Genomic DNA, 21610 nt, shown 5'->3' with positions numbered 1-21610 from the left:
CAAGTTCTAAAATGTTGTAACATTGCTAGCTTGCATGTTCTAAAAGTGCTATCTTGTATGCTGTAAAACTTGCATATCTAAAACTTGATAGCTTGAATGTTCTAAGCATAATGTAACATTTCCTAAATTTTCTGGCTTCAAAATTGCATGATGATAAAACTTGATATTATGTTTTTCATGCAATGAGTTGAACCAATATCACAAACACTGATTGTGGTACTTCTCCTTTTTGTTGATGACAAAGGGGGAGAAGTATGTTGATGACATGACATGTTATGCATAAGTTTATGCATGAGTTCATGATGACGTGTTGCAAGTATTCATGATGAATATTGCAATGACTTGAATTCAGTTTGAATTCAAGGTTCTATCAATATGGCATATTGATAGGGGGAGTTTGTTTAAACTCTGGGAGTTAAGGTTAACTCCGTCATCAAGTAGTTGTCATCATCAAAAAGGGGGAGATTGTTGAATCTCGTATTTTGACGATGAAACTACTTAATATATGTTTATGATTTAATCTGTGTTTTGAGTGACGCAGGATGCTTTGATCAGGATGAGACAATTAAAGCAGGAAAATCATGTTGTGCCGGAGGAACATGTTAGAAGATTGGACGTCGGGCCGGTGGATTGGTCGACGTATCGACAGAAGGCTTCGAGTCGTGGACTCGGGCATCGGGCCAAGAAGAGCGGGTATTGTGCCAAGGATATCGGAGTTGCGGAGACAACTGGCCGATTGGGCAATAGGCCGCAGGAAAGGACGATGCGCCAAAGAATCAGACGAAGCGTCGAGGGACCAATGACATGCCGGACAACTTGGTTAATTGCTTAGGATTAATTGTCTCGATCGAAGCTTTGTTTGCATGTGCAGGATTAACTACGATGAAAGTTAGACATGCAGCAGGAGTTGCGCCGGAGTCAAGATAATGATCACGTTGGGAGTTCGAGAGTTCGACGGAAGTTCGGACAGTCGTCGAAGGTTCTGTGGGAACAAATCCGAGAAGTCCATAAGCTTGCCAAAAGAAGCTCGTCGGAACTCGCCAAGTGGATCGTCGCAAGTCCAAGAGTTTGCCGGAAGTTCGCCGGAAGAAGCGATTGACGCACCGGAGCAAGTTGCAGAAATTGTCTTAGGAATTATCGTAGTTAGCACAATGATTAAGTTGGAAATGGGAGGTGATCCCATTAACTTAATCTTGGGGCAATTGGGCCCCTAAAAAAACCCAAATTGGGCCGAATGGATCAACCCATTCGGACCCTGATTGCTGTGGGAGATGCAACCGCCCAAGCCAGGAGGTGGCACCGCCTGGGCTAAGTCTCCCAGCGAGACTAGGCGGTGCAACCGCCCCAGCTAGGAGGTGGCACCGCCTGGGCTCAGTCTCCAAGCGAGACTGGGCGGTGCATCCTCCCCTGACAAGAGGTGGCACCGCTTGAGCTCAGTCTTCGAGCTCTGCCAGGCGGTGCAACCGCCTCAGTCAGGAGGTGCAACCGCCTGAGCTCGGTCTTCGAGCTCTGTCAGGAGGTGCAACCGCCCCTGACAAGAGGTAGCACCGCCCAGAGGCTCAGTCTTCGAGCTCTGCTAGGCGGTGCAACCGCCCCAGTCAGGAGGTGCAACCGCCTGATCCCGGAATTCCGGGAATTTATAGTTTTGAGCTCCAAATTTGGACTGGGTTGGGGCCTATAAATACCCCACCCATTCAGCACTGAAAGAGCATGAACTTACACCGAAATCTTGATCTTTTTCTATGATTCTTAGAGCTCAAAATTATTGTAAAGGCCAAAAGTTCTTCTCCCTCTGTTCTTCCAAGTTCTGAGTTGTAAAGAGAGGAGAGAAAACTTTGTAAGGGATGTCTCCTAAGCCCATCAAAAGGAGTGAAACTGTAAAAGGGTGGTTGGCCTACGTCTATTGAAGGAAGGCCTCTAGTTGACGTCGGTGACCTCGTCGGTGGAGGAAGCCAAAAGTGGAGTAGGTCAAGATTGACCGAACCACTCTAAATCTCGGTTTGCATTTACTTTGAGCACATTATCTTTACTGCAAACCTCCTCTAAAGCTTACTGCTTTCTGCGCATATACAATCGGGTTTTAAGCTTTGCACTTTCCGAATCAGCGTTTAGACGTAAATCTGGTTTTTCGTACGATCATCATATTTCAGTTTACGTTTACGTTTTGATTTCAACCATAACTGCAAACTGCCTTTATATCCTTACTTAAACTGCATCTCGCCTAATCAAGTGATTTACGAATCAGCATTTAGACGTAAATCAGTTTCTTCGTACGAACGTCGTATTTCAGTTTACGCTTATATTCTGGTTTTCATCATAACTACAAACTGTCTTCATAGATTGATTTTAACATCATCTCGCTTGATCTTAAGTTGAAGTAATCTCAGGATCGGCTTTCACACTGAAATCGTTTTTATCATTCGAACGTATTTTATCATTGAAAGATTTCCACTGCACTAATTCACCCCCCCCTCTTAGTATTCTTGATCCTAACATTGACTACTTCACAAATTGGGGTTGAGGTTGAACTTTCATGTCTGTTACAAAGAGGTATTTCGAAAGATGAAAGATTGTCACATCCCATATTTATAAAAAAAAAATCATTATTTTATTATTCATAATTTACAAAACTCTTTTTATCTTTGAATTCAAAATCCCTATCTTTATAATACTAATTTTTTATAATTAAAAAAAGAATCACATCTTCTCATAAATGATGAAAAAATCTCCTCCACCCAAACCTCATATCTATTACAAAATCATAGGTTATTTTAAAAATAAATATAGGATAAAAATATATTAGTAACCACACATATTGATAAGAACCTTTGAAATATCATCAAAATAATCTTTAGTGCTCATGAAATATATATAAATATTCATAATTTAATATAACATGATAATATATTAGTTTATGTATAAAAATAATAATAATTCTTATGTTGTAAGCAAAATCATACATCAGATATAGTCTTCTAATAAGATATACATCATACCTAATAATATACTCTTCTAATAGCGGATAGAAATACATACTCTATGAGATATATTCCTTTCAACGACTAATGAAGAGAACTTATATCATACTCTCAATAGTAAATAGAGTGGTATCCCTCACTCGCCCAAGTAGAGACACATTCCTCCTAAAAGCAAATAAAGGAATCATCTAATCATCACATCTAATAGCTCGTTAATCCCCAAAGGGAATCATCCCATCTACCTTTAGTAGAGATACATAAACAATCATAATCATTCATTTACATTCATTCATACATATATTTATTCGTTGTGGAGGTCATGATAAAGTAAAGCATAGATTGATACAATGATAGCATTACTATGGAGGTGATTGCTTAAAAGGCGATGAATGCAACCTAATGGGGTGGAAGGTGATTAAGCGAGATATACGCCAGGGGTAAAGCAATAAAAATGATTAGGAAGGGATATTATATGGGAATAAAACAAAAGAAAAATATTTTGCAAGAAATAATGGAAACTCGAAACATTTTTAACAAATTTATCATATATATATATATATACATAAAATAGTGAATAAAAATTTTCAAGTTTTGATTTTTTTTATATTCATGAAAATAAATCTAATTTTTTAATGTACAAGAATAATAGAAAAATATTTTTTTTATTTATCTAGAGCTTAAACTCGAAACCAACCACACATCATATGATGATAAACGCTGAAGATTTTTGTTGAAGATTTTTTCCTCAACCTCTGTAGATCTATTAGTGAAAAATCAAAAAGTGTATTCAAAGTAATTCCTTTTGTAACTTAAATACCAAAAATCTTAAAATATATTGTATTTATATAGCAACTAACCCTTAATTGTCAAGGGTTTTTTCTTCTTCAAGCAAAAACTTTTTTCGTGAGGCTTCAAGTAACTTATCCTCCAAACAACATATTTTTAATTAAAAATATTTATCAACCCCATTAATTTATTATAACATATGTGATATGAAGAATAAAACAGAACTTTTAGGCGGAAAAAAAAAAGAAAAAATCGCTTCAACTAAGTATGATTCTTAAGTTGTGTATGCACAAAGAAGTGAGTTAAAATAATGTTAAATCATAGTAAAATTTGTTGTCGCTTGTTGACTGTTATTATGTCTTATTTGTTTTCAACAATACTTGATCTATTGTGATGCGATCTGCCCCATGACACCATGTCTTATCTTTATTGAATTGGTTGTGTGCATGGCCATTACAGTTTTTTACAATCAAAACAATTGCATGGCTAAGCCTCCAACACTACACAAATTCAATCAAATCAGGAGTTAATTGCAGAAACTACTTTGGTTTTTGTCTAGCAAAAAACTATGAATGATTCTTTTTAATGAGAAAGTGAGAACGCGCATGCTAGGAGGAATGCTATAAAACTAATACAAATATATAATTTTATGAGAAAGATCACCTCCATCTTTTTAATCCAAAGCTTGACAAAGAGGTTATAAGTTAAATATATTTTATTTTTATTTTTTTTCGACAACATATTAAAACTACGATTTCATCTTTTGGTTGCTTCACCAAAATGATGTCCGATCCGTTGTGATAAGAACAGTTGTTACTTGTGTGACGATTCAAAGCCGCCACATTGGGCCACGTACGTATCAGCTCCCAGTACCACATCATTGGGGGTTATTCCCAACCACAGAAACCGTGCAATCTGTCCTATTCTGGCGGGTCCCAAAGAAATGTTCACACGCGTCGGTGAGCGAATTGTCGAAATCCACGAAAAGAATCCCGGTAACCGCAGCCATCACGGCCAATTCCTGTAATTCCCGCACCGTGAATTGAGAGTCTCCTGCTCGAGTAGAAGCAGGCGATCCGAGCACGGACGGCAGCGACTCATCGCGTCCGTTAAAATAGTCCTTCAGGATTTCCCAGCAGCCGTCGGGATCGAATCCAACGACCAATGTCGCTTCCTAATCCAATCGTCCCCTCTTCGCGCATCATGTGACAGCCTCCGTTGGAAACAGCCTACGAGGGACGTGAGGAGGAGATGGAGGAAGGGGACGAGAAGGCCTTCCGATAATGGCGTCGCTCCGCAGTCCCTCGATCCGATCGGAACCCTAATTTGATCTTCTACCTGCTGTTCGATCCTTCTCGCTCCGGTTGAGTCCTTGCGAGGAGCTCCTTGGTTCTGGCTCTCGAGCCCATGCGACGCTGGATCTCCGCTACGCCCCTCCCGAGAGAGGAAATCCAAGTTCTCGGTTGGTGCCCCTGCCTCTATCGATCCGTCTTCGGCACGAATTCCCTCGATGGCGACCGAGACCCATAGCCTTACGACCAGAGGACTCCTCTGCCACGCCGCCGCCGGCGCTTCCGCTGGTACTCCCAAATCTTTAATTTCCCCATCTTATTATGCGAACATAAGTTTTTATTGGATTATTTGATATGGTCATGGTGGAGTTTGGAATTTTCGGATAGGTGCCATTGCGGCTACTTTTGTTTGCCCATTGGATGTGATCAAGACCAGGTTGCAGGTCCATGGATTGCCAAAAATAGATAGCAATGGTGCTAAAGGTATGGATTTTAGCTGTTTGGATCATTTTGATTCCATTTTTGCTGACATATATTTTTCTGTATTTTTTTAGGTGCTCTTTTGGTTTTTGTACCTCATAGACATGCCTTCTTTATGGTGGATAATTTAGATGTCTCTGTTGTCAATTAATGCATATTCTGGAATGTGTTGACACGAGGATCTTAATATGCATTGAATAATTTGAAGTAATTTAAAAAATAAATCATCAATCTTGCGGTCTTTTGTATAAAAAAGCTTGAATAATTAAGCTGCCCAAGTTGTTCTCCGCATTTATTTTTTTAGTTCTTACTAAAAATTTTGTGATCTTATGGTCTATGTACACAGTATACAAATACATAGACTTCCCAATTGGTTCCCCATCTTGGTTTTTCTTTTTTAAATTAAGGTTTAAAAAAAAAATTGAAGAGTGAGCTTTATAACTTTGAGAAAGAAACCAAGATTTAGGTGACTCAAACTGCCACAATTAAGTATGCTCTCTTTGCTTCTAATCCTCTCTTTCGAGATACAATTTTTCAACACTCAAGTAGGCTCTATTTGTTTGTGTTCTGTTTGTGCAATTTTGCTTTGGAAGTATTCTACGATCTTGGCATCAAAAGTTCCTATAATAAAAGTCTCTAAGATTAATGGCTGCTACTGTTAGAATGATACCAAAATGAATACGGGAAACAAGAGAAAAGGATGACAGAAGATCCAACTAAAAGGATGTGTACAATTAGAAAACAAGACAAAATATAGAAAGAATATAATAGAACAAAGGGGCTTGGTAAAGCATGAAGAAATGTGGGACATGGACAAATAGGTAGAAAATGCTTGGAAATAATGTTGTTGTCAATGGAATGAGAGGCAAATATGAAAGGGGAAAAGGCGAAAGTCGGTGTTTGAAAATTCTTAAGTGTAGAAATATATTTTAAAGAAATCCAATTCATAAGCGATGGATGGGACAACATTCCTAGATTAGACTTGCTATTTCACAGTTAATTCATATGATCAATGGCCTTTCCACTTATACATTGTTATTTTTCACCTCAAACTGCATACCACTTTTAAATGCTTTCCTTGGACAACATCTAAGCATTTCTACAATGTTTGTCAGACTTGAAATTTGTATATACTAAAATAATAATTTCAACACTCAGTTTTGGTATAAATCTATAAATAGATAGTTTGAGTGATGTAAAATGAAACTGTGTGCTGTACCTCTCTGGTTTGAAACTTAGACAATATATGTATCTAACTTTTGTCTGCAGCAGAAATGTTATAAGAAAAGCCTGAATAACATAACAGGGAATTTCTATTTAAGTCATGTCATAAATTTAATGCCATAAACTAACTTTCCTATTAAAATTATTCTCTCTTGATTCAAAGTCAATTTGTTACAGAACATTATGTATATTTGGCCTCAATTATGTGAATATTTTGTTAAATGGGTAATTGAGCCTTCAAAGTGATGCCAGAGCATAGATATTGGTGCTACATCAACTAGAGTGCTAAATGTCATGTATTTACATCATATGGTGATAATTGAAGTATACTATCTCTGCTGTTTGTAGTGGTTAGTCTTTTTTAGAATGTGATTCTTGGACATATGACTTGAATTAGAATCTGATAGCCTCTGTAGTTGGATGTGATTGAATCACTAAATATCATCTCTAGTGTAAATGTGCCTATCGCATCTCCAAATTTATAAAATGTAATAAATCATAATTTTATTATTATTATTCATAATTTACAAAATACACACATCCCACCCCCCCCCTCGTTTTTCTTCATCCTTGAATTTAAATCCTTGTCTTTACAATAGTAAATATTCTATTAACTAAAAAAAGGATCACATCTTCTTGGTAGGGTCACAAGTCTCTTCCACCTAAACTTCATATCTATTACAAAGTTGTAGATTACTCTGAAAATAAATATAAGGTAAAAACATATCAGCACCCACACATGCTAGTAGGAACCTCGGAAAAATCATGAAAATAATCTTTAATATTTGTGAAACAAATGTCAATAATTTAATAAAAATAATAATATATCGATTCATCATAAAACTTACGCATAAATAAAACGATGATAATTTCTTACATAATAAATAAAATCATGCATTAGCCATGTGCAACACATACATAATAACTAGATAACAAAAGTATATATCACACTCGATGGTGCACTCTCCCAATAGTGGATGGAGAGGCAAACTCTACGGGATGAATTCCGCCTAACAACGGATAGAGATAATCCATATCGCACTCCCAACAGTGGATGGAGTAGTATTCATCACCCGCCTAAGTGGGGACATGTTCCTCCCAACAGCGAATGAAGGAACCATCTAACCATCAGTCTAATGGCCCGCTAATTCTCGAAAGGAATCGTCATTCCTGCCCTTGGTAAGGATACATAAACATTCATAATCATTCATTTATATTCATCTATTCACTCACATATGCATTAAGAAATCAATATGATCAAATATTATGAAAGATCATGCTTGATGTATGATCTATTAGATAATCTTCATTGGTGGCTCCATATTATGATGGGCCCACAGCTCCTTTCATTGGTTGCACTTCCAATGTGAACCACTAGCCGAGTCACATCGACTACATGGTAACAATCATATCAATATCATAAACTTAGGAAAAGTAAAAAACTAATAATTATTTTCAAATGACATATTTAGATAAAACCTTTAAGTTCATCAAATTATAAAGACATGAAACATCAATCTCTTAATAGTCTCAATCAGCTAAAACCCTAATTGGAATAGCTTAATTGACTTCGACCAAACTTAATTCGTTTATAACCTAATGGAATCGACCTCAAATTCTTATAGAATCGATCTGGAATCACCCTAGATTGGTCTAATTTAGATTTGATTGATTTTGATTAGGTCAAATAGGTTTAAACTAGTCAAGTTAGTATGAAATCATCTTAAACCGACTTTAACCGATCAAACCTGTCTGTTTTAGTCAATTAACGATCTTAAACCAATAAAGGACTGTCATATGGTGCTAATCCCAAACCGAACCAACCCACTTGAGTCTTGGACGAGTCACATGCGCTGCACATGTCTGTTCTAAGTAATAGGTTAAGTTGAGGTACAATGGCTAGATAGAGGAGCGACGATGTGTCTAATGTCAATCGCTTAGCTAGACGAGCTTAACTTCATGGACTAGGCGAAGCCTCACTCATAAGTTGGGCTGAGCCTTACCACCAAATTGGGTCATGCTTGGCTCGTGAGTTGGTTGTACCTAGACACATGAGTTGAGGTCATATCTGACCCACGTGAACTAGGTCGTACTTAGTATTAGGAACGAGTCGGCACTAAGAGGGGAGGTTGAATTAGTGCAGCGGTAAAAACATTAGCTTGAAAAATATTTCGTTTAATGAAAATCGATATCATAAAGATACTTAACTTGAAAGTATATGAAAGCATAATGAATAAGTAAAGCAAATTGCAGTATGCAAATGGCAACAATAGAAATGCAAACCAGAGAAGAACACGTTAATTTTATAGTGGTTCGGTCGTCCGACCTACATCCACTCCCGATACCTCCTCCAATAAGGTCATCGGCTTCCACTATTGATCTTTCTTGAAGGGCAAAGATCAATCACCCCTTTACAGAACTTTCACAAGTGGCTCACTCTCCTTTTACAAACTTTTACACTTAGAAATGATGGAGGTGAACTCTCAACTTTTGCAAGTTATTTCACTCAAGGTATACAATACCGTATCGTACTGATGTTTCGAGGTTGGATCGGTACGGTACGGTACCGTACCGTGTACTGCTCGGTACACCAGCGTGTATCGCTCGGTACACCAGGGCGTACCGAGTGGTTTTAAATAGTTCTTCCTCTACTGTAGCAGTGCTACAGTATAGCACTGTAGCACGTTCCGTCTGGTAGCGGGCGGTCCGCGTACTGGTATGTCGTCGGACCGGTACGTATCGCTCGTACCGAGCGATACTATTCGAAATTATATACCATGATTCCACTATAGTATGGGATCAATTCTTATCACTGCTCTTTCTTTACCAGTTGAGAAGTAAGGGGTATTTATAGCCCTCAATTGGCTTTAAAATTGGAGCCAAAAAATGTCTCATCCCGGATTTCCCGTGTCTTGGAGGTACCACCGTTTGTGCCGAGCAGTACCACCGCCTGCAGCACTGATATTGGGCGTGAACAATCGCCCAAACTGGTGGTACTACTACTTGGGAGACTATGTCTGGGCTGTACCACTGCCCAAACTGGCGGTTTCACTGCCTGACACTGACACTGGGCGGTACCACTACCCAGACTGGTGGTACCATCACTTGACAGTCTAACACAATCTCGGAGACTGTGCCACGACGGTGCCACCTATTAGGTTACTGTTTGGGCCTTTCATTAGGTCCAACACAGTCCATACATGGGGCCAACTAGCCTTAATTGGGTTGGCCTAATGCCAATCCCAATTATGTGCTAACTACGAAATTTAAGACATACACTAAGTAAATCTGGTCCGGTTAGTCTAGGTTTCTTCCGGCGAGCTTCCAACGATCTTCCGACGAACTTCCGATAATCTCTCGACAATGTTTCAGTAGACTCCCGGCAAGCTCCTGGAATTCACGACGATCTTCTTGGCGAGTTCCGACGAGCTTCGTTGGCAAGCTCCTGGACTTCTCGATCAATTTCGGTAGAACTTCCGACGAACGTCCAAACTTTTGACGAACTCTCGAACTCCCAACGAAAGCTCGTTCTTGACTCTAGGACTTCATTTTGCTTTATTCCTTAATCGCTATCGTAGTTAATCCTGCACAAATAAAACCTAATTCGATCTAGACAATTATTACAAAGCTTGAATCATATTGTCCGGTATGTCTTTGGTCCCCGACGCTTCTTCCGATTCTTCGGCGCATCATCCTCTCTTGCGGCCTATTGTCGAATCAGTCAGTTGTCCTCCGTAACTCCGATTTCCTCGGCATAATTTTCGCTCTTCTTGGCCCGATGCCCGAACTCATGGCCCGAAGCCTTCTGTCGATACGTCAACCGATCCTTCGGTTCGACGTCCAATCTTCTAACATCTTTTTCTCTGGCCTAACATGATTCTTCCTGCTTTAATTGTCTCTCCCTGATCGAAGCTACCTGCATCACTCAAAACGCATATCAAATCATAAACACTAACAATTGATTTCATCATCAAAATCCGAGATTCAACAATCTCCCCCTTTTTGATGATGACAACCAATTGATGACGGAGTTAACTTTAACTCCCCCTATCAATATGTCATATTAATAGAGGATTCAAAAATCCAAGCAACATGTATCATAATAAAATCATGCATAACATCATACATCTCCCCCTTTGTCATCAACAAAAAGGAGAAGTGCAACTATCAAGTGTTTAAGATATAATATCAAATCATTGTATAATTTCAAGTTTTTGAAACATCATATATCATCGTATAATTTTAGGTTTTTGAAACATCATTGCACATATCATTATGCAAGCTAGTAAGATAGTGAGTATTGAACATACAAGCTAGCAAGTTTTAGAGATATGTAGAGTTTAGCATATTTGCTTTTCTTTGTAATGTTTAAGCTAGCAAGTTTTCGAAAAGGAATACAAGATAGCATTTTTGCCTTTTGTTGAAGTGTGCAAGCTAGCAATTCTTGCTTCCTTTTGCAAGTTGCAAGTTTTTCTCCTTACAATTTGTAAGCTAGCAAATTTAGCAAGTGATACATCATATTAGAAACTGTAAGCTAGCAATATTTGAGATGTTCAAGAAAGCAAGTTCTTTCTTCTCTTTTGAGATGAGCAAACTAGTAAGTTTTGCTCCCCCTTTGTCATTGTAAAAAAGAAGGGATGGTTGCAAAACTTTTCCCATTATATCATTTTTCAAATCATCACATGAAATATATCAAGAAAAATTAACTTGGTAATGAGATATATAATTCATGAAGACAAATTGTGAATATCAAAAGATAAATTATAATTCTTTTAGATAACTCAAATAGCGAAAAGTAGACTCATAGTAAATGATCTTAATTCATAAAAAATCTCATGTTATAATTCCAAGAATTCATAAGAAAAAATCATGATTCATTTGATGAAAAGATTATCGATTCATGCATTTGAATAAATATTTTTAAACTATTATCACTTCAACTCATCAATTTGTCAAATCAACAATGTCACTTTCAAGAGATTCAAATGAAATAAAGAGATTTATCAATCTCTTGAAATGTCAGTGATTTCCTTTCTCCCCTTTATCATTGTAAACAAGAAAGAAGGGAAGAACATAATGGTGTAAAATATTTCAATAATTACATGGCATAAAAGCCATAAATACGAAGAAATCATGTCATGAAAAATAAGATCATGTGACTATCAAAAGACATGATTCATATAGTAAATCTTCTCTTTAAAAAAATACTAAGAAAAAATCGTAGGAGTACAAAAAAGAGATCTTGATTCAAAAAAAAAAAATCTCAAGTAATTCCAAGAAATCAAGATCATGATTTGGATAAAACTCATTTAAATTCAAATCATCAAAATCATTTTCATAGTCTAAGAGATTCATAAAAATGATACAAATAGATTCATCAATCTCTCTTTTTGAAAAATCGATAAGATAGAGAAAAAGAAATTTGCAAGAAAAATATTTTTCTCTTTTTAGTTGTTTTAATTTAAGTGATTGATTTCATAAATGCATGCCCTTGTCCTTTTCGTCAAATCAAAACATATATCATCGTTTAAAATCGAAAGAGCAAATCTCATCATGGAAATCATCAAGATCAATAAACCATAAATTACCTAAAAATCATCATTACTTCAAATCATCATGTATAATTAAATATAAAATCATCAAGTATGATAGTTACATTATTTTATATAAACATGCCTTTTTCATTTATGCCAAATCAAAACATGTATCATTTTTAAAACCGAAAAAACATCTTTCATTATGGTAAAAATTGATAAACCATAAATTATGAGAATCATCATGCATAATTTTGAAATATAAACTCATTAAGCATGATCATTATGTATTATTAAATCATCAAGCATGATTTCATTAAACATGAAGCATTTTTAATCACATTCAAAAATCATCAATTTAGATACACATTATTTTTTCTTAAAAACATACATAGGATTAATCATTAAATTTACATTTTATTGTATTTTCATGAAACATGCAATTATCATTATCATTTTCAAAATTAGCTAAAAAAAGAAAAGCATGATCACCTTTTATTTATATTTTTATTTATTTCTAAATTTAAAGATAACTCATGAAAAGCATCATGTAATTTCGAAATAAAGTAAAGGGTTTTTGGTTACCTCATCATCGAAAATCGTGAAGGAGTAGTTCGTCACCTCGCCTTTGTTGGTTTACTCCTCGTCTTCGGAGGTACTCGTTTCATCCCAAAGTGATTTCTTCTTCTTCTTTGGCAACCTCTTCTTTTTAAGTTCATTTTTAATTTTCGATTCTTATTTTATGAACTTTTTAAATTTTAATATTAAGAGTTTAAGATCATCATTATCACCATCACTTGAGTTTTCTCTCAAGTGGTCTTCTTTTGGTCTAACTATCAAATCCTTCCTGTTCTTTGGAAGGTTGTTCTCAAATTCGTCATGTGCCACATTGGTCATTTCGTAGGTCATCAAAGACCCGATAAGTTCTTCGATCAGAAAATAGTTTAAGTTCTTTGATTCTTGTATTGCCATTATTTTCAAATCCCAATTTTTAGAAAGTGATCGTAAAACTTTATTCACAAGTTCAAGATTCGAAAAACTTTTACCAAGAGATTTTAGACTATTGATAACATCCGTAAAACAGGTGTACAGGTCTCCAACAGTCTCGTTTGGCTTCATCCGAAAAAGTTCAAAATCATGTATCAAAATATTTATCTTAGAATCTTTTATTCTACTAGTGCCTTTGTGTGTGATTTCAAAGTGTGCCAAATATCGAAAGTCGTTTCACATATAGAAACCCGATTGAATTCATTTTTGTCTAAGGCGCAAAATAGAGCATTCATAACTCTAGCATTTAAAGAAAAAGTCTTATTCTCCAAATCATTCCAATCGTTCATTGGAAGAGAAGACCTTTGAAATCTGTTTTCGACCATATTCTATAAATTTAAATAAATAAAAAGTAAGAAAACTCTTATTCGAGTTTTTCAATATGTGTAGTCCGTCCCATTGAACATGGGAGGACAAAAGATAGACAAGCCCTCTTGAAAGCCGAAAAGAACCATTTCTCTTGGGTGTTAAACCAAATGAGAAATAACGTGGCTCTAATACCAACTGTTAGGAACGAGTCGGCACTAAGAAGGAGGGTGAATTAGTGCAGTGGTAAAAACGTTGGCTTTAAAAATATTTCGTTTGATGAAAACCGATATCATAAAGATACTTGACTGGAAAGCGTATGGAAGCGTAATGAATAAGTAAGTAAAGTAATTTGCAGTATATAAATGGCAACAATATAAATGTAAACCAGAGAATAACACGCCAATTTTATAGTGGTTCTGTCGTCCAACCTACATCCACTCCCGATACCTCCTCCAATAAGGTCATCGGCTTCCACTATTGATCTTTCTTGAAGGGCAAAGATCAATCACCCCTTTATAGAACTTTCACAAGTGGCTCACTCTCATTTTACAAACTTTCACACTTAGAAATGATAAAGGTGAACTCTCAACCTTTGCAAGCTATTTTACTATAGTATGGGATCAGTTCTTATCACTTCTCTTTCTTTACCAGCTGAGAAGTAAGGGGTATTTATAGCCCTCAATTGGCTTCAAAATTGGAGCAAAAAAAGGTCTCATCCCGAGTTTCCCAAGTCCTGGCGGTACTACCGCCTGCAGCACTGACATTGGGTGGTACCACCGCCCGTTCTGGCGGTACTACCACCTGGGAGACTGTGTTTGGGCGGTACTACTGCTCAGACTAGTGGTACCACCGCTTGACACAGTCTCGAAGATTGTGCCACGACGGTGCCACCTGTTGGGTCACTGTTTGGGCCTTTCATTGGGCCCAGCACAATCCATACATAGGCCCAACTGGCCCCTAATTGGGTTGGCCCAATGCCAATCCCAATTATGTGCTAACTACGAAATTTAAGACATACACTAAGCAAATCCGGTCCGGTTAGTCTAGGTTTCTTCCGGCGAGCTTCCGGCAAACTTCCAATGATCTCTCGGCAATGTTCCAGCGGACTCCCGTCAAGCTCCTGGACTTCACGACGATCTTGTTGGCGAGTTCCGATGAGCTTCTTCGGCAAGGTCCTGAATTTCTCAGTCAATTCTAGCAAAATTTTCGATGAACGTCCGGACTTCCGACGAACTCTCGAACTCCCAACAAAATCTCGTTCTTGACTCTGGGACTTCATTTTGCTTTATGCCTTGATCAGTATCATAGTTAATCCTGCACAAATAAAATCTACTTCGATCTAGACAATTATTACAGAGCTTGAATCATATTGTTCGGTATGTCATTAGTCCCTGACGCTTCGTCCGATTCTTCGGTGCATCGTCCTCTCTTGCGGCCTATTGCCCAATCGACCAGTTGTCCTTCACAACTCCGATTTCCTTGGTGCAATTTTCGCTCTTTTTGGCTCGATGTCCGAACTCATGGCCCGAAGCCTTTTGTCGATACATCGACCGATCTTTCAGTTCGACGTCCAATCTTCTGACATGTTTTTCTCCGGCCCAACATGATTCTTCCCGCTTTAATTGTCTCTCCCTGATCGAAGCTACCCGCGTCACTCAAAACGCATATCAAATCATAAACACTAACAATTTGTTTCATCATCAAAATCCGAGATTCAACACCAAGCCGTATGAGTTGGCTCATATCTTGCCATATGATTGTGTTGTACCTTGCCATATGTGTTGGGTCATGCTTGGCCATATGAGATGGGTCGTACCTTACCACATGGGCTGATACGTACATGGTCACATGGACTGGGTCATGCTTGGCCACATGGGTTGGGTCATATCTTGCTACATGGGCCGGCTTCTGCTTGGTCACATAGGCTGGGTCATGCCTAGTCACATGAGCTAGGTCGTACTTGACCACATGGGCTAGGTCGTACATGACCACATAGGCTAAGTCGATCCGGTCTAACAAATCAACCTAACTCAAGTCAGACCCCAATTACACTCCTCTTATTAAATTAAATTTCAATATTTAAAATTATTAAAGAATAAATCAAATTCATGAATTAAAAAATTTAAATTCATGATCTTAAATTTAAAACTAATTACATCATAGAAATTCACACATAATTCTTGAAACATAGATATATCTAATTAAATAAATTAGAACTATTATGTTAATTTTAAAATAAGAATTTTAATAATTAAATAAATATTAAAATTTACTTAAGCTTAAGAGATCAATATAAATCAAATAATCATTCTAACATTATAAATCAATTATCATTATTTTAAAATTAAAACATTAAATTTCAAAATTAAAACATTATTATGCATCATAAATATATAACAATCTCAACATCAAGATTTCAAAACATAAATCAAAGCTAATTAAAAAAAAAAGGATCCTACCTCTCCTCGACGATCCTTTTCTCAGGATTATCTCCTTGAGAAATCCTCTCCTCAATCCTCCCATTGTATTTAGTGAGAAATGAGAAAAGAGGAGCCCCCTTATATAGGAGAAGATAAGATCTCCCTGAAAGATAATTAAATATTTAATTTTTATTTTAAATTTATTTATATTTTGCTTTCACACATAAAGATAGAAATATAATATTCATTTATTATGGTTTATACATAAAAATGGAATGTATACTATTTATTTCTAAAAATCACATCACTTATTAGGAAATAAATCAATTAATAATTTAATTGACTAGTAAAATTCCTAACTTATCCACATGATTAAGGAAATCAAATTTAATCATTTCCTTAACTATAATATATAAATATGGAAGTTAATAATAAAGAAATACATTATTTTTAGTAATTGATTTAAGTTAAGAGAGAAATTATTAGTGATTATAGTGTCGGTCAATGCTGCTACATTGTGAAACTCATAAAAGCTTGCAGTTGTTAGTTTGTTGTTTTCATGATATTTAGCCGATACATCCAAGAGGCAGAAATTGTTTATCCTAATTGATTCATTATTCTCCAGAAATAATTCTTGTATTTATTTTTTTATTAGGTAGCATCATAATTAGAAGTCTTGAGCAAATAGTCAAAAGGGAAGGTGTTCTTGGCATGTATCGAGGATTGTCACCAACTGTTTTGGCGTTGCTCCCTAACTGGGCTGTAAGTCATTGTCTTATTCAGCAAGATGAAAATTTATGTTTGATCTATTTATAGAAGCTACATCAGGTAGGTTCTGTCATGGTCTTTTATCTAAGTTTCTTGGTGGACAGAATATTTTTGTAATTAGTTGGTCACTTATGTAAATTAACTGCAAGAGATTTGTATGGTGTATTGTGTTTAGTTGGTTAACATTCTTTTGCAGAAATATGATTGTTAGGTGGATATTCTGAGTTAAAATTTAAAAAATTCGGGATTGAATATTTGCAAAATTATTGTTGGGATAGAGATACAAACCGAGAATGATTTGTTGGTCACTTCCAATTCAGGAACCATGGTTATGTCTTGAACATTCTTTTCTTTTTTTCTGAATGCTTTCCTTCCGGAACTGACTTGAACATTACAAGATCAATGACATGAACATTGACTCACCCAGGAACTTGCATTGGCAGGAGCCTTGTGCGTTGAATTGCCCAATTTTTTTAAATTTATTTTTAACATTTCCCTTCTAATTTGTGATTTTCTACCTTTCCAGGTTTACTTTACAGTCTATGAACAATCAAAAAGCTTACTTTCTTCAAATGGTTAGTATATGTATATGACATATTCATATGAAGTTTGTGTCCTTTCACTGACTAGTTTCATTTTGCTCTCTTATTGTACTTTATGAAATTCAATACTTGGATAGATGGAAACCATCAACTATCTATAGGTGCCAATATGTTTGCTGCATCCGGTGCTGGAGTTGCTACTACTATTGTGACAAATCCACTCTGGGTTGTCAAGACAAGATTCCAAGTATGTCAGATATGTCCAGCAATATATTTTAATAGGAGAATATGTTAATACTGAGCACCTTGTTTGGTAGCAATTACCATTCATTCTGAAGCAAATTTTGAATTATATTATAGACGATGGATTCTTTTTTTTCACATGATGAATTACTTGTATAATGGATTCAGGATGCACTTTGGATCTCTTTTTGTTCTATTTCTTTTTCTTAAAGTTCTTTTGTTATCAGATAGTGGATAAAAGATGCACAAATTTTAGTTCTAGTTCTGCCACATTCTGTCATTTTCAAAGAATTGATCAGGGTTTTTCTTCTACTTGGACAGCTCCATTGAGAACTTTTATCATTGTGGATATTGTGTTTGTTAACAGGGCAATTTTTATACTCAATTCTGCAGAGTCTTGTCATAGTCTTGCATATTGCCAAGGATGTTTCCTGAATGGAGGCTATTCACATCCATGCATGTAGAGCAAACTTAAAGTTTGACGTTCATGCATTTGTCTCATCAGAAATTTGAAATTAAAGTTTCTGATCTTTACTTGATAACTGTGCTATGTCCATACATAAGTTGTTTCAGCTTGAAACTTCTTTTTCCCGTTAATTATTGTGCAAAATGAAGTGCTATAGAAGCAAGAATGTTTTCTGTGTAGGCCAAAAACCATTAATTTTTCCTATTTCGCTTTTCCAGCTTCTGGAGATTCTCATTGCTCACTTATAGCATTCCTAATATCCTATTCTGCCTTCATCTTAGAAGATATTGAATGTCTTTAATCAGCCTTAGACTCAAATACACTTTTTAAATGATGATTTTAGGTTCTAGGTGAAGCTTACCTGCATTTATCTTCTCTTTTTTTTTATGCACAATTTTACATGGACTTCGATTTTCTTGATTTTGTTAAATAAAATTTTACCTGATATTGTTATTTCATAGAGTTAAATGCTAAGACACTGCTAGGATTTTTGTGAATGTATCATTACTGTGAAATCTTAGAGGTCATTGGATCATATTCTAGTATCTCATCTAATTTCCTGACGTGTATATTCTTCACTGATCATCACAATTATCATATAATGACAGACTTTTAGGACGCCAAAATAAACTCCTCCAACTGAGTTATTCTAGAAAGCCATTTATTGAACTTATCTAGTATTATTTCCCAATCCACAATTTCAGTCTTAGCAAATTCACAATTTTATGAGGTACATTGAAGTATAATCAGGATGTTAGAAAAATAATTACTAGAGTTACCATTTTAAAAAGTTGGCACCTTTTTTCCCTGTAAACAAATCATCTAAATTCATGTGGTCAGTATGCATGATCCTTTAACAGCTAATGCATAATGGTCATTCTTTTACAAGCTCAAGGTTTACTGGGTTGCACTCACATGTAAGAAAAAACATGAAGGACACCAATTGGCAGCAATTAAACCAGTGTGATTATATTTTTGATTTCATGATCCATGGATCTTTAGTTCTTTAAGGCATGCATGGAGAGTAAAAGTTACTTGTTGTCTGAATTATTGAGTTGTTATAACCTTAACCATTTAATGCACTATGTGCAGGCTCAAGAACTTAGGGTGGGCATGGTTCCTTATCAGGGCACACTAAATTCATTGAGGAGAATAGCCCATGAAGAAGGTATCCGAGGGCTTTACAGGTGAGGCCTTTTTGAAGAACTGTAATATGACATTATTGTAAATTCAACTTGAATATCATATTAATTGAATGTGCTGATATTATGTCTTGCACAGTGGTCTAGTGCCTGCTTTGGCAGGGATAAGCCATGTTGCCATACAGTTCCCTGCATATGAGAAGATTAAATGTTGCCTGGCTGAACGAGGTATTATCTATCATTAATCTGAAACTATATAGTTAAGTTATTATAAATCTATTAATTTCTTCTTTGCATTAATATATGCTCTTATGTTAGATAATACTACAGTTGATTCGCTTACTGCTCGTGATGTAGCTGTTGCTTCATCTATCTCAAAGATAGTTGCATCGACATTGACCTACCCTCATGAGGTAACTTCCTCTAGCCAAGGATATTAAAGTCATTCACCATGCCAAACAAATTTACCATAGACAGCATTAAGTTTGTCTCCATTTTCCATAATTATCTTCTTATGATAGGTGGTACGGTCAAAGCTTCAAGAACAAGGTTTTCATGCTGAGATGCAGTATAAAGGTGTCATTGACTGCATAAAAAAAGTCTTTCGGAAAGATGGTATTTCTGGATTTTACCATGGTTGTGCAACAAATTTGCTTCGAACAACTCCAGCTGCTGTAATTACATTTACCAGCTTCGAGATGATTCACAGATTCCTAACCAATTTATTCCCACCCGAATCAAATCCACATGTGCTGTAATCAGGGATGATGCTCTGTCTACAAAATGTTGTCCTTGATGAACCAGCCAACACATACATTCTGTGCCATGCTGCAATTCTTTTACCTGAAGGCTGCCTTCTGGTACTGACCTTATGACTTCAACTACAATCATGAGCTATGACAAACTTCCGGTGATGAAAAAGGAAGTAGGAAATTTTGGATCTATAGAAGAACATGTCGTATTTGGAAGCATAAAGCAATTGGATGACCACTGAAATTATTATTAGTGAGCTTTTGAGTTCTTTTGGTGTTCATTTGTTGTTACGCAAGATTTTGCATTCTATAAGAACTAAAAAAATTCATGCTATTTTAGGGATGAGATGCTGAGACAAAATTGTCACTAGTGAACTACGATTTTATTTGGAGCTCATTTTTTTGGGATAGTTATTGGTAAATCAGAATTGTAAAACTGATGCTGATCCATTATTCATAGTCATTTAATATGTTATAGAAGACAGCAAAATTAGTGTGCGGGTCCTACACAACAGATATGGCTACCAAATTTTTGGTCACTATGAATTGTCTCAAATCTCTGTGCTTCTCTTCTACCAAAGCTCACAAGTAGTTCCTTGTCATCCATATCTAATTATCTTTTTTTTATTTCTCTGTTGCAGCCATATAGTTTTTTTCTCAGAGTAGAATGAGATGCATAAAATCTGCACTTGGGTTCGAATTTACGAAGGAGAAATCATGTGGTATATATATATAATTTGACATGCAAGGATTTTAGATAAACTTGATACTGATGCCAAAGATGCCTTTGTGGTGTAACTCCATTTGGTAGCTTCTTAAAAAGCTTTATTTTTTACTGGTGAGATTATTACAAATTATGCAGCATTTAAAGCTGACCTACTATAATGATCTGTGGACTAATGTAATGATCTTCTCATCGCATCTAATATTGTTTATTTCTCATAAGAAATATTTTATAATTATATGTCTTCTTATTGGTATCACTTGTATAATATGATTAACATTTCTATACCTAATAGCGGTCATTTCATAAGAGCATGGAAATTTTGATTTCTCAAGACAATGACGTGAACAATTTTTATTCTCTGAATCTACTTTAACTATTTTAAAGATATCTGCACCTATAATTTGATTTTAGTATCCAAGGATTTAAATTTTAAATTATACCGTAATTATAATTTGATTTGAGTACGAGAAAATATATTATAGTATCCAAGGATTTAAATTTCAAATTGTACCACCTGTATCGAGCAGTACATACCAGTCCTCCAGCAGATCGATATGCAGACCACCTATTATCGGGCGATACACTTGAAATACGGTGTTGTATCAGATGGTAACAATCGAAATTTCAATTGTATCGCCCTGTAACAATATTCCAACAGTCAATTTAATCGTTGAAATCTTTTCTATAAGCTTTTAAACCCATCATCTCACCTATTATACTCCATTTCACCCTCACACTCTTTTAGCAACGAGTAGCAAAAGTAGAAGCTCTAATATTCACCAATACATGTCTTAGGAGTTGTTTTGGACATATGTGATTCATAATGATTAACCTACGATCTATAAGGAAATCTAGGGGCGTCATCACATGCGTAGTGGAAGAATAGAAAACAAAATCCCC

The 21610-nt window shown here is 35.9% G+C and overlaps 1 protein-coding gene across 5 annotated transcripts; it reads left to right on the top strand.

The window, feature by feature from the left end:
- Positions 1-4983: 4983 nt before the first annotated feature.
- Positions 4984-20522, top strand: LOC135652125 (nicotinamide adenine dinucleotide transporter 1, chloroplastic-like). Of its 5 annotated transcripts, none has more exons than XM_065172846.1 (9): positions 4984-5344; positions 5444-5539; positions 16726-16832; positions 17365-17413; positions 17518-17627; positions 19182-19276; positions 19371-19459; positions 19589-19644; positions 19753-20522. In XM_065172846.1, exons 1-9 carry the CDS (start codon positions 5275-5277, stop codon positions 19987-19989), a joined length of 909 nt encoding a protein of 302 aa, XP_065028918.1. In that variant the 5' UTR covers positions 4984-5274; the 3' UTR covers positions 19990-20522. The 5 variants fall into 5 exon arrangements, with proteins under 5 accessions (XP_065028918.1, XP_065028916.1, XP_065028919.1 ...); XM_065172844.1 differs by having other exon boundaries at positions 19550-19644; XM_065172847.1 differs by having other exon boundaries at positions 5103-5344; positions 5426-5539; positions 19550-19644; positions 19753-20240.
- The last annotated feature ends 1088 nt before the right edge of the window (positions 20523-21610 follow it).

Source organism: Musa acuminata, chromosome BXJ3-11 (assembly GCF_036884655.1).
Source record: "Musa acuminata AAA Group cultivar baxijiao chromosome BXJ3-11, Cavendish_Baxijiao_AAA, whole genome shotgun sequence".
In the NCBI taxonomy this organism is placed as follows: domain Eukaryota; kingdom Viridiplantae; phylum Streptophyta; class Magnoliopsida; order Zingiberales; family Musaceae; genus Musa; species Musa acuminata.
This window is presented reverse-complemented; position numbering and strand designations above follow the sequence as displayed.